The following is a 15,418-nucleotide window of genomic DNA, read 5'->3' on the forward strand; positions in this document are numbered from 1 at the left end:
AAATAAAAAATAGAATTAGTGGTTTATGTCATTGTGTGCTTTAAGGTAAATTGAAACAACCAATCAAAATTAGAATTTAGCAAAAAAAAAAGTGAGAATTGTTAGAAATATTTTCTCATCTTTCAACTAATATGTAGTATTTCCACTTGAAAACAAATTGATTCACAAAAATATATCCTGTTCCAAACCCCAACAATATAACAATAATATTTGCAAAGTTTCTTTATAAAGAATACCTACATATTTTTATCTATAAAATGAGTCATTTTTTGTATTTCATTATTTTTACGGAACTCTAAATAAAAAATCCATTGAAATGTGTGCTTTTATAGCTTATAAGAATAAAATGCTCAAATATTGTTGCAAATCGCAAAATTATGTGCATGTACAAATTATGTACATAAAAGTGTATAGTAAAAACGCCAACTATCTAGTAGTTTTGCTATCGTAACTCCGAAACGGCTGAACCTGCCTCTACCAAAAACTAGACTCTTCTAACACATAGAGTATTAAAAAAACGAATCAAACTTTTTTTTTGACTACTTACATATCAGTTCACACGAATACATAACAAAGATATTGAAAATTTTTGCATTTTTATAATTTCAATAACTTACTCTACAAGATGTTAAAAACTATAGTGACAAATTGAAAAAAAAATTTTTTTAATTATAGCTAGAATTGGTTAAACATAGTGTAAAAATAATTGAGCAGTGCTAACAATGTTGAAGGTAACGGATCAAGAGAAAGGAAGAAGGTTTGGACAAGGTTTGCGATTTATGGAAAACTGATGCAGAAATTACTGTGTGATAAATGCAGCTCGAGGCAAGTCTGTACATATAATCATAAGAATATATGATAGGACTCTTACTAGACTAATGGCATTAGTGTATATGGGTATCGTGTGTATGTCATATTTAAGTTGAACATAAAAAGTCAAAATCTAATGATCGTTTGAGACAAGCGAACGTATCAGTCAACACGAATGCATTAGTATTCAAGTAAGGACATTACTAACTCACACTCGAGAACACGTGGTGCTACTAGCCTCGGATCTACCTATTTGAAAACACTTTGACGCCGAGCAGTGTAAACTAACGCGATGCCGAGACGAGGCAAATAAGAAAACAAATATTGTCATGGCCCAACATTTGTTCATTTTGAAAATTGCAAAATTAACAGACTTTAGTTTAAAAAAAATTACCATTCCGTAATAGTACTATATATAGTAATATATATATATATTACTATATATAGTAATATATATATATAGTAACAATATTAATGATATACTATTGAATCGCTTACTATAATTAGTATGAATGGTTAAAATTAAGCCAACCGATTGCTATTTCATAATTTCATTATATATATATATATATATATATATATATATATATATATACAGGAGCGTAGCGTGCCTTGACGGGGCCCCGTATCAAAATTTGTTTGGGGGCCCCCTTAAGAAGAATTTTGCTTTTCACAAAATATAAAAATACATAAAATTAAAAGAATATTTATTTATCTATCTAATTTTCTGAATTTTTCACAAATAATTCCAGATATATATTCACTTTCCTTGCCTTTTTTGAAAAATTGAATTATTTAGTGATCTTTAAATTTTATAAAGATTCTGTCTCTTGGAACATACAGGTCCGGTAGACATTTCTGTCCTAAAGTTTTTACGTAATTTTTAATTAGTTTTAATTTTCAAAAATTCTTTTAGCAGTTGTGATTTTTACTGCAAATTGTAATTGAGGGCCAAGAAAAAATGCATACTGTTATTTCGTTGGGAAAACTGAATCCAAGACTATTTTTTTTTTTGCATCTATCATTGTACCTTAATGAAATAAATTTCTTAGATTTCTGTAATCAAACTTATTTCTAGAACTATCAATTGGTCATGATCATAAGAGATATTTTACAATATTTTTTTACAGTAATTCAATAGACAGTTTTCCGACAGTCGACATGTTTATTAATTCTCGATTTCAAAAAGACAAATGTTACTACTTGCGTCGCAAAGGTTTTGAAATCTTTGTTTGGTTTGTGAAATTAATATATCCGAACAGCAATAGTATAACTTAAAATAAGATTTCGAGTCTAAAATTCTCTCATCTTGTGATAACTCGATCATAATAATGCTTCATTATCTTTTGTCTTTTGTTCTTTAAAAAAGTTATTGCAATCCATCTTTTTTGCAATTAATTTGTACTTCCTTAGCAAACGATTTCAATAAGTTTTTATATCATAATTCGCACAGTCTTTTTAAATTAATAAAATACTAGTTTTTTGTAAGTCATTACTGGAATATAAAGAAAAGAAAAGAGAAATATAACAGTAAAGAAACAAATCTGAGAATGATTTAGTTGATCACATTTATCAAAATCTAACTATTAAACTTACGCGTCATGCAGACAATTCAAGTAGTAACAAAAACAAATATAAAAATGTTATAAATATAACTATAAAACTTCCAATTTTCGATAAAAAGTTTTATAGATTTGTTAACAAGAATATTAACTTATCGTATGTGCAAAAGCTTTACTAATTGAATTGATTGGTAGAGCTTGCAGAAATATTGCAGCAAAAATAAATTCTCTTAAAGCGTTAATTTACAAGTTGAAGTTCAATACCTCTTGATACCGTAAGAAAATGCAAACTACGTTAAAATTATTTAATTTTTTGAAAAATTGTAGTTTTGCTTTCTGCTTGCGCTCGTTGGGGGCCCTCTGGCTCGGAGGCCCCGTATTTTTGATACGGCTGATACGGCGGTAGTTACGCCCCTGTATATATATATATATATATATATATATATATATATATATATATAGTGCCCTAGACCTTGAGAAAATATGGTGATAGTATTGACGTTAATGGACCGATTCTGCATCATTACAGACAAATGTTATGGCCAGGCTATGTTATGAAGAACTTTACATACACACTAATTCGTTCTAAATATTGACAAAACCCATGTGGTTTTTCTCAGGTTCTCAGAAAACCTAACCTAGAGACCGCACAAATGTCAAAAAAATGATTTTAAATAACAGGGTTTTTCTGACTCAGCTTCATAACATACAACTGACGCTGCAGTGTATGTGTAAAACGCCTGAATGCACAGCAAATACATGGCATTTTGACAGTATTCAGTATGATTTAGTAGCATAATTGTATGGAAGTTGGAGCGTAACATGGCCTTGCCATAACATTGGTCTGTTGTGCGGCAGAATCGGCCCATTATGGGAATCATTATAGATATAGCTAAGTGTCTAAAAAAAATTTTTTAAAAAATGTCTAACAATGTTCAGAAGTTGTAAGCTTCTAAGTGCAATCTAGAGCTTTTATGAAATTATGACCATTTTTCGGTTATTGTGGTCAATATTTACTAATCTTGTTCATTTAAACTTTGCATCCGTAACCATAAATAGCACTTCTAGGACCATAGTCAAAATAGTAACACAATTGTTTTCAAGAATTAAGACTTTATGTTGCACTATAAATTTAAAATTAAAAAATCGTCCCATTTTGAGAGACCGTGCTCTAAAAAAAGTACTAAAACCTGTTGGCATGTTTCATCAAAAGTTGGCGCATTTAATCAGGATTGTAAAACGGTAAAATACTTAATGATTTTATTATTGAAAAATTTAGAGTAAAAAAATAAAATCCTAAGAGTGGTAGTATTTTTACTAGTACTTTTACTCACAATTAGTTCAAATGCTTGCCGTGCGAGAGAGAAACATTCGAACCGATCGAAGTAAAATGTTCTAGCAAAAATCATGCCACTTTTAGGCTTTTTTTACCCAAAACTTCTCAATAATAAAATCATCTTGTATTTTACTATTTTACAATCCTGATTTAATGTGCCAACTTTTAATGAAACTTGCCAACACATTTTAAAACATTTTTTTTAAAGGAAAGCCTCTTAAAGTCGACCAATTTTAAAAATTTTAAATTCATAGTTCAACAGAAAGTTTTAATTTGAACTTGGGGCAATATTGTTTTCGATTGTGATATCCTAAAAATGTTATTCACGGTTACGGTTCTACAGTTCAAATGACCAAAATTAGTAAAAATTAATTACAATAACCGAAAAATGATGATAATTTCACCAACGCCTTAGATTTGGTTTCACTCATAATAAGTCTCCGCACAAATTGTTTTTATAATTTTTTAATTACAAAATAACAACCACGACAATATTTTACTGAATAAAATCAATCATAAGAGAATTATTATATTGATCATTGTAATCTATAAATTGAATTATATTCTTACCTTTTCGCAAGAACTTCGGCATGATCCCGCAGTTTTGGAGCAGCAAGTGAAAGAATCTGAAAAGATATCAATATTTAAGTACAGATCCAAATTTACTCCCAATATAGTACAAGATTTTGAATAATAATTAGATATAAAATAATGCTAGAAAGGATAAAGAAAATAATTCAACTAATCAATAATCAATGATTATACATATTACTTCTAATATAATAATATTATATTAATGATTAGCATTTCATTCTAATGACGTTATAATAAAAATAAGAATATAATTTAGACACTTAAATATAATTTTAATGAAATAATTTAATCTTAAGTTTTCATGAATATGAATTTTATTTTTAATGTCTCCATTTATGATGATAACAATTAATATGAATTATGTATTGAAGTTCTTGAAATGTTTAAATAATCGTTATTGCAATTTGTTAGTCTGTGTGCTATGATATGAAATATTATATTTCATTTTTGATAAATTTGAATTAGCAAGTTTCACTATATTTCAAGAATCACAATAGATAGTTGTCTACAAATGTTTAATATAAGGGGGCGTCCATTAATCACGTGAGAATTTTAGGGGAAAGGGGGGTTGACAAAAAATCACGTAATATCACAGGGGAAGGGAGAGGTATAGTAAGATATCACGTGTATTTATTTTTTATCTGAATTTAAAAAAAAAAATCCAAACATTTTTTAAAAAAAATTAAAATTTTACCATTTTTCTCGCAACTAAAAATACACGTGAGGTTTGCCGGGGAATTTTAAATATTACCACGTATCACCAAGAGGGAGAAAGTGTCCAAAATTTCTTAAAAAGTCGAACGCCTCCTAATCATATCTTTTATCTATTCAAAATTCATAATTACAATAGCCGACCCCAGCCACGTTTTGCAGTGGCTCAGTATATAAAAATGACATTGCGGATAGTATAATAAATGGTAGTCTGGCCAAAGGCAGGTCCATGGTGTAAGAGCCACCACAAATAAATGATTCCCTTACTCTTCGTCGCCTATCATTCTCATTAACACTTTTACCCCTCCCCTTTTTACACATTTCGTTTTTATGTATTTTATTTTGTTCTTTCAAAACTTCTGTTTCCATGCTTCCTGATCCTGCGCTTCGGCTTTCATTTCCCTGCATTATCTCTTCTCGTGTCGTCAATCATTTGCATTCTTCTTCTTTCCATTCGTTTCTGTGTATCTACTTCACCCTCAACGACGGGGTGCAGGAGGCACTCTTTTTGCAGAACGGGTCCGATTCAGTTTCCTTTTCTTTTCAGTATTATGCGTTTCAGTGGAGTACAATTCTGATATCTTTACGGATATAATGGATATATAATAAATAATTATTTAGATCACAATTGGCTCTGTAATCGTGCTATTTTGGCAGCAATAAACGTTACCGTATACAAAATTAACTTCCATTCCAACAATCTCAATTCTATTTCTTCGAATTTCAAGTTGGTCAATTTTTTCTGTTGTGGTAGAAACGTCCGTCCAAGCATGATTTGTTAATGTATTTTAAAAGTTTACTGACTTTTAGCTAGTAAATCGTTCCGTTAAACAATGTAACATTGACTAATTGTAAGTCGTACATACATTCTGAGAATGCAATAAACCTGTACTAAGTTGTACATCTGCCTATACAACTTCCCCGCCCGCCAAGTAAAATGTTCTCAAGCTTACATTATTGCAAAGTAACAAAACACCTATTACAAACTGAGAAATAATTAGATTTTGCTATGTAATTTATAGCCATTTATACCGCAGAATATAAATCATTGCTATTCATTGCCTAATAAAATCATCAATGATCATTGGAATTAATGAATCAAACAGGAATACGATTTACAATTCATTAATGCGGGAAAAGATTGAAAGATAAAAAAATATAATGTATATATATATATATATATATATATATATATATATATATATATATGGTAATGAGGGGCAAAAACGTCGAAATTGAGCAATGTTGTAAAAACCAAAACAATTATATCACAACAAATAACACATATTAAACAAACAACCATCTGACTATGTTCAGTAAAACCCCCAAGTAATGAATCATTGTAGAAATGTGTTTTTTGGCTGTTTTTCAAAAAATTGTCACCTGGATTTTTTATCCCACAGGCGGGGTAAAATGGGACAGTCAGGAGGCAAACATATCTAATGTCTTATTTTTAATTTAAAGAATTTTTACGAAATAATAGTTACATTATTCAACCAATGCAAAATATAAATTTCATGAGTACGTTTTTTACAGAAATAACACTACATAAAAACTTTGATTTCGTCAGAAATATTCATCAGCAGATTGGGAAGAACTAATTATTTAACTTATCTCTTGTAAAGGCGCTTTTTCAACTTAATTTATTTTTTTATTTATCAATTTTGATTGTTCACACCTTTATATGTGTTGTAACCGTTTTGCCCATAAAATTTTTATCTCGAATTGGTTAAATAATTTAGCTACACTTTTGTAAAATCCTAGTAAAATTATAAATAAGACATTGTATCTGTTTGACCGATAGCTGTAAATTTTAGAAACACAGCTAAAATATTTCTATAATTAGAAATTAACTGGGAATTTTACTGAACATAGTTCAATATTGGTTTCACTTTACTTGGCTTTAGTCGGTATAATTACTGAAAATCAAATTGGACCTTTGTGCACAGGTCGACCTTATACGTAAAGATAATTTAAAAAAAGTTAATTTAATTTACGATATCAATCACACCCTTTCGTAAATGTGAACCATATGTTAGCGGAGTTATTGCTCTCAAATTCATATAATGAAAACATATCAAATATTATTATATACCAAAGTGATAAATGAACTGTTATATCATTTTGAAATTTGAAATGTGCCTAAATGTGTAAAAATGTAGCTGTATTGTACAGCTACCGTCACTTATAAGTAATAAATGCAAAAAAGGAGTACTAGAAAAGATTTATGCTGTTGCATATATGTATATATTTTAGATGTTGATGTTTAACTTGGTTGTGTAAAACATTACTTTTTTATATTATTTTCTTATAAATTACAATCTGTTTAAATAGAAAGACATTGAGTAATTAGTTTGACAAATAACATAGAATTTTAAAAGGAAAACCCAGTGGTTCACCCTTTATAATACACTAATTTATATCTTAATTAAATTTTGGTATAATAAAGAAAAAAACTCAAATATATACATACAATTATAAACAAAGTACATTACACAGACTACATATACACATGCATACACACATCTATCATAAATAATATGGTAGAACAACTTATTATTGATTAATGTGTTAGATCTATTAATTGCATCCATTTTAATCTTATGTGTGGTGTTGTGGGCTCGCCCGTAGGTGAGCGGTTAAGAGCGACGGGACTTGTTTCAGAAGTCCCGGGTTCGATACCCACTTCGAGCAGCCTGTTGTCAGGCAACAGTGACAACGATTTTCACTTGGAAATATAAATAGCAATATGTTTCCAAATGAAAATAGCCCTCACCTGGTATTGTTGCACCATACATGCCCTATTACAGAGATTGTAATAAAAATTTATCATACAGAGATGTGACAACTGTTTGGGTTGCCTTCTGTAATAAAACAAACGTAGTTTGTAAGATATGATCACAACAGCTCATAGAACCAATAAGTTCTGATCGCTGTTCAAATAAAATTAAAAAAAAATGTGTGGTGTTGTAAAGACTTGCTGTCAGTTCGTTTGGATGATATAAAACATTACTTGACCATTATTAATCAAATGAAAGAAAAGCTAATATTTGTTGAACACTAGTATTTTCAGTCAATTTTGAGAAAAAATCGCAAACGGCAAAAAAGACAGTATAAACTCAGTAACCTATAATAGATGGTTTCTATATGATCACATTAAAACAATATGTATTTGTATTTAAACAAATACAAAACGTCTTGATTTATTTATAAAACGTATAATAATTTATATTGGAAATAATAAAAATGCAAAAGTTGTACAAAAAACCGGATCTATAAAATAATATAATATAGACATAAAGATAGAAACGTTACTTTGTATTTTTTTTAGCAAATACACATGTATGAATAAACTGTAGACTAGCACAAATTTATTCTAGCCTATGGCGTCAGTGCTATATTTCACATTGAGTATTGTTATTTGAAATTCAATTTGGTAAGTCGTATTTCATCTGCATACTTAAATTTAAATATATTCATATAGCAATGATATATATATATATATATATATATATATATATATATATATATAAATTACAGATTTTTATTCAGAATATTTAAATATTTGGTCATCTGCATTTACAAGTACATTTTGAGAAGAATGAAAATCAAACTACTTTCTTTTGTATAGAAATAATTAAAATGCGGAAAATTTATCAAAATGCATGCAAAAGTTTCCAATCTTTTTCACAGCGCGCCCCTCCGTTCTAAATAAAAAAATTGGTTGATTTTTTTCAACAATTTCTCTTCATAAATATTTAAAAGTTATTATCACATACATTAATATACAATATTAGGCAACAATATGCATAAAACATATTTTTTCGTTCATTTTTTTTTAATTTAACAGCCTTGCGAGCCCCTGAAGGAGCCAAAGATTGTGCCAAATTTTGTGTTTCTTCTGATAATCGTCTATCAATACAATTTTTTTTTTTTTTTAATATTTTTAACAGCAATCAGAACCTTACGCCCTAAGAGCTGTTGGGCTGAAACTTCTCCTTACTTCGTATTTTTAGATGGTAACCCAATGTTTAATCCATCCATATTTGATGATTTTTGTTATTAGAATTAATCTAATAGGGCTGACTTTTTATTGGTGCAACAATGCCGGGCAAAAGCTATTTTCACTTGGAAACATATTGCTATCTATATTTCCGTACAGAAGGTTTTTGAAATAGTAAACGTATATATATATATATATTATATTATATTTACATAGTAATGCAAAAAAAAGTAATTTGTGAGTACATGACAAAATTTTGTATTATAAAACTTAAATAATTAATATAAAATATAAAAAAAATGAAACGTTGTAGGTGGCCAAATGCAACTTAAGCGAGACCAATAAAACTATAACTAGTAGGGTGTATGGCATCATGCCTTAAGGCAAATTGCTGGAACTTCTCGTACCGTAACGAAATGTTCGAGGAATATTGAATGTTTTCATATAGATTATTATGAATATTGTAACATTGTCGAATATTTATAAGAATTTTATTAACTGAATTGCAAAGTTGAAATTATTTGTTCAAAGTATATTAGAACTTTACTCAGAATTAAAAATAAAATTTGAATTATTTTCTATATACAAAGAAAATTTTTCTTGAAAAAAAAAATTGGTAAAACAAACAGAAAGTTCTCTGAATCATTCAATCACGCTGTTAAAAACTGCCATTGTTTGCACATTTATCTCTGTATCTTCGAAATGGCTGGACCTGCCTTTGCCAAAAACTAATAACCACTTCTACCAATCATTACTAATTGAATGTTTTTTAGATCAATCAAATCGGATGCTTTGTTCTCTCAAAAACTCATTTTCTATTTTCTGCACCTTTGTTCCATATCACCCTAACGGTTGGACCTGCCTTTGCCAAAAACTAATCAGCACATCTCCCTATCAAGAGGAATCGAATGTTTTTTGAACCATTCAAATCGGTTGAAACGTGCGCCCGAAAACGTGGACGAAAAAATGTGTCCATACATACATACACACACACATCCATTTTTTCTGAGGTATGCCAAAATGTTCAGAAACCTTCAAAACATGAAGAAATGTAAAAAATTTCATTTTCGATTTTTGGACGGTTACATTAAATTACCCTACTGGAAGTTACAAAAAAAGAAAAAAAAACTTGATTGACAAATAAATGATGACAAAATATTGAATATAAAATATTTTCGTATATTATTTGTTTAATCAAGAATGAAAACTGTAGTTACTCCACAAGGCGATATGAATCCTATTAATGACTAAAAATTAACTATGTACCATCTGATGAAATTTTTAATAGAATTTTGATCTGGTTCTGATGAATACGCCCGAAAGGCCAAGTTTATTTATGTTTTAGATCTATAATCTCAAGTAAAGTTTTGATATCACTACAGCTTGATTTCAAGCTGGCTGACATGGGTGTCTAATCCGGAAGCAGTGGTTGCTAGATCAAGTCCTTACCACATAGTCAGCAAAGGAATAAAATAAAGTTTTGTTAATATTAATGATGAAATAATATGCATAAAAAACTGGCTGCAATGAGCACAACACTTTTGTTTTCTTGACGTTTTTCATGTTTTTATATCGACACAAATATTGAAGAAAAACTAGACATTCACAGCATGTAATTACCAGCACTTGCACGACATAATTAGTATATTAAACGTCTATACACTTAGATGATGAATTCATATATAATTTTATAGATGTTTATATTTCTACCATAATCAAAAATAGTTTCAGAGAAAGGCAAAATAACTTCGTCACGAGCATTGAAGTTATGCATGTGGATTAGTTGTTTTGGATTTAAGTGGTACATAAAATGAATGCATTAAAGTTATGTAACTTAAACAAAAGTCAATTAGAGTCATGCGCATTTAAGAATTATGACCATTCAAAATTCTTTTCAGAGACCTTTAATAAGAGATAGAAGGTGTTCAAGTTACAGGAATCTTATCCTTGTTTTACATAATCATACAATTAACGAAAAATACTGGTAGTTTAACTTGAACATCATTAATTAAATGTAAAGTCAAATTAAGTGACAATCAAGTTTAGCTATCTTTAAAAATATTCTCTTTTCACAAAACTTTTTTATGGAATAATTTAGTTTATCCAAAGCAATATTGTTGTAGTATTCACAAAAAATTGAAAATGTATGCATATCTTTGTCTCAAAGCCTTCTGAACATTTTGACATAGCTTAGGGAGCGTCCATTAATCACGTGAGCGAGTTTTTAAGGATTTTTTGACATCTTCGTTGGTGATACATACATGGTGATATTCAAAATTACTCCCCCTCCCCCAGCAAACATCACGTGTATTTTTACTTACGTGATAAAACTGTTTTTTTTTTTTGAAAAAGTGATTCGTTTCCTAATGATACGAAGCCTTGCTAATTTTGGCAAACGCAGGACCAACCGTTTCGAAGATACAGGTAAAAAGTGTGAAATTTGAATTTGAATTATTCTAAACACATTCCACATGTATTGACAGAATGAAAAATTGACTAAATTTTGGAGGAGACAAGACGAGGGGTTTTGGAGATCTAGAAAAAAAAGTAAAAAAAAATCCATTTTGTGGTCAAAATGATCATAGCACATAAACATATAAAATTACCAGATATTTTATAGAGATTTTGTTTCCAGTGTTTTCCAGTCTTTTCCATGATCTTTAACGTTTAAAGTGACTTATATACTGTCCAAACAAATGTTCCCGACATTTTCGACAGTATGGTTCAACCAAGTTGAATAAAGAATTCTGACGAAAACGTACCGACTGTAAACATGATGTTTACATGATGTGTATGTTATGCAATTTGTTTGATATGAATTTTAGGACATTGAAGATCATATATTCACAATATATCTAAATGTATTTTCTTCAGCATGTTGTTGTTTAAAGCAATTTCCAAAAAGATATAGGGTTGTTTCCCCTGTCGAAATAATCACTTACAATTGGCGTCTAAGTAAAATATCAGATTTTTATTGATATCGAATTTAATATGTCCCTCTATTTTTTACGAATTTACCAATTTACTAATTGTGCCGTATTTAAAAAAGATCATATAGTAAAAAAAGAATGAAAAAATATACTGTCTTATAATGAGCAACCTTTTTAGTTCACATGCCGTATTTAAATTTTAAAATTTTGTGGCGGGTCACACTCAATATTTTACAAAGCTGAATATATGGTAGTAAATATTATAATATAAAAATACAACATTTAAAAAATGTAAATATTCAATAAATTATTGCAATAAAAAAAGAATACATACTAATTAATTTATTGATGGGCGGAATATTGTTGGTGAAATAAATCAAATTCTACTTTAGATGCTTTAATCAGCTTGTAATTACTCGTGTCACATTATATTACTTCTTATAAAGGAAAAATGCAACTGTGTATTTTTCACTATTTATATATCGATGTCATTTTTTGCATATAATTGCCAAAAGATTTACTTAATATCTATGTAGGACAGTTGTAAATATATTGTTGAATAAAAAAAAAAAACTTTAGATGCTTGGCGAGCCGCATATTTAAAAACCCACAAGAAGCATACGGGCCGCGGGTTGTTCATCCTTGATCTATTGTATTCGACAATGATTGTGAATCATTGTCTATATAAAATGCCGTGTGCCTCAAAGGAGACATCTGAGTTATATGCTAAATTACCTTGTCCCTGAGGGACAAGCCATGTGGAAAGGGTAAACTAGTAATAATTAACTATAAAATCAAATTAGGTTACTATCAAGTTAAGCAAACTTTCCAGTATTCGCTTTTCAAAAAAATTACTTTTATATGAAATAATTTGATAACTTTTTAGCTTATCTACTAATGCAATATATTATTGCAATTAAATTAATGAACTAATTTATTGAAAATATGCTACATTCTATAGAATGGTTTTAAAACCGTTTCGGCGGCAGAATTCATATAAATCTCGGAATTCGCCAGTGGAGAGAGTTAAACACAAATCTGACCTGCGATGTGGTTAAAGTGTTAGATTTATTAATTTAACACTATTTTAACATGTTGAACGCCACGTCAGTCATATGTGTCTGACGGAAGGAAGTTCTACATGAGCCATTTCAGACATATGTGTCTGACATGTGCGATTTTATAGACTGGCAGATGAAAAAAATTAACCTAATTTAATATTTTTAATATTAACTTTCCACTCGGATGCCAGGGCTGCGGCGGCAAAATTCATATAAATCTCGGAATTAGCGAGTGGAAAGGGTTGATACAGAATACAAGGCAATGTCAGTCATAAATGTGTGACAAATAAAAAGTGTTTGCCAGGAATTATTACTTTTTCAAATAAATAATCTAACTATTGGTGCAAGGCATCGTGCATTAAAACAATTTGCTGGAACTTCCCGTACCGCAATTTGAAATTTTTATAAGTTCAGAAAAGAAAAATTAGATTTTATTAAAGAATTCTGATTTTTTTTCAAGATTTTTGAAAATTATGAGAACATTTGAAAAATTTAAATATTGAAAATTTGAAAATGACATTGACATTTTTTTAAAAACTATCTTTTTAACTTCCCGAAAGAGAAGTTTATGTTTTCATCAAAAAATCCGATTCGCTAATTTTATGTTTTCTCGACGTTTCAAGCCATTCTGAATCGAATGAGACCGAATTGGGAAAAAGTATGTGTGTGTGTGTATGTGAACAGATTTTTTTTTCTGCAAATTTTGAAATTTCTTGTAAGTTTTTATAACCATTCAAATCAGTTAATTCGAATTACTAAATATCTCAATTTTCACCGCCAAATGACTTTGTTCTAGACCTCCAAAACCGCTGGACCTGCCTTTGCAAAAACCTAATCAATTCTTGATTACATCGATACAAGTGGAATACTCCGAAACTGCTGGACCTGCCTTTGCAAAAACCTAATCAATTCTTTATTACGTCATTACAAGTGAAATGCTTTTAGAATCGTTCAAATCGGATGATCAGTTCTCTCACAAACTTGACTGCCATTTTCTGCACTCTTCGTTCCGTATCTCCGAAACGGCTGGACCAACTTTTGCCGAAAACTAACCCGTTGAGCGGTGATCCCGAAAACGTTGACAAAAATTTGTATCCTTACATACATAGATACTACATATACCCATACATAACAATATATATATATATATATATATATATATATACATATGATAGTTTTGTCAACGTTGATACATATTTCTCGTTTGTTAAAATAATAGTATTTTATTATTTTACACAAATTTAGTGTTCAATCAATTTTACATCATAATTAATTTTTTCTGTTGTTTTTCCTGGTTTGATTACTGAATGATGACACACATCCAAGTGTCGAAACGTTTAATGGAATAAATAATTTTGTTATTTAATCTTTTTTTTAATTCGACGATTGGGCTGCAAAAATATTATATATATATATATATACCTATATATATATATATATATATATATATATATATATAAATCATTTTATTGATTTACCTTGATAATGGGTACTAAATCCCTGAATTCGCAATAATATAACCACTATTATACACAAAGAATATCGCATAACACGCATATTGTATTACTATTTGTAACTAATCCAAAATCACAAGAACAATTCACACCACCTCATTATAAAACCAAAAAAACTAATTATCCAACCACCACAAACACCTGAAATTCACACAAACAACGTAATATCCATTACACCGGCGGACACGTGAATTCGGCAGCCGATTCGAATCGGTAAAGAGCGTCCTGCCGACTTCCCTCGCTGAACGGCAAACGTCAACTGAACTGAGGCGCTGACTTGCGGAACGCTCTGTTTGTAAACTGTATTCTGTACTCACCGAAAAAAATGAGACGCCCATATCGCCCACGATCCGCGCGCAAGCGAGACGATACTTTAAGGATAAATAAACACCAGATCAAGTGGATGTGGATGTTCAGTCGTTCAGTCCTAATGTAAACACAGATGAGTCCATACTGGATATATGAACTTTTTAGAGGAGACGGGATGTGACCGACTTACAATTAGTTTTAAAGCGAGCTACAAGCAGTTCCATTATTTTGAAAGAAAGTACATTTTTAATGGATATGATTCTTGATTCGGAGAGTTGCAATGCTTGACGAGGTGGTGTTATGAAAAGTAAGATCGAGCTAGGCCATATTTAACTTCCGAAGGAGAAATTTATGTTTTCATAAAAAAATCCGAATTGCTAATTTTATGTTTTCTCGACGTTTCAAGCCATTCTGAATCGAATGAGACCAAATTTGGAGAAAGTATGTGTGTGTGTGTGAACAGATTTTTTGCCGTAAATCGTCGTTTTCTCAAAAACGGCTGGACCGATTTCAAAAATTTAAAAGCCATTTTATGTATCTCGATGAGGACTAGCGTTTCTAAGTGCGACGATTGGCCGAGCAGTTTCT

General features: G+C 29.8%; 1 protein-coding gene across 1 annotated transcript in view; it reads right to left on the reverse strand.

Annotated features, from left to right (window-relative positions):
* Positions 1–14,705, reverse strand: part of LOC113375466 (reversion-inducing cysteine-rich protein with Kazal motifs-like) — a 199,651-nt gene extending 184,946 nt beyond the window's left edge. The window contains exons 1-2 of the mRNA XM_026615400.1: positions 14,486–14,705; positions 4,279–4,334 (exon numbers count right to left, since the gene is read on the reverse strand). Coding sequence (XP_026471185.1) covers positions 4,279–4,334; positions 14,486–14,564 — 135 coding nt within the window. The 5' untranslated portion in view covers positions 14,565–14,705. The remainder of the gene's footprint in view (positions 1–4,278; positions 4,335–14,485) is intronic.
* Between the last annotated feature and the right edge of the window lie 713 nt (positions 14,706–15,418).

Source organism: Ctenocephalides felis, unplaced genomic scaffold, assembly GCF_003426905.1.
Source record: "Ctenocephalides felis isolate EL2017-DRISC unplaced genomic scaffold, ASM342690v1 CF-g0.4_SCAFFOLD_01886, whole genome shotgun sequence".
NCBI lineage: Eukaryota > Metazoa > Arthropoda > Insecta > Siphonaptera > Pulicidae > Ctenocephalides > Ctenocephalides felis.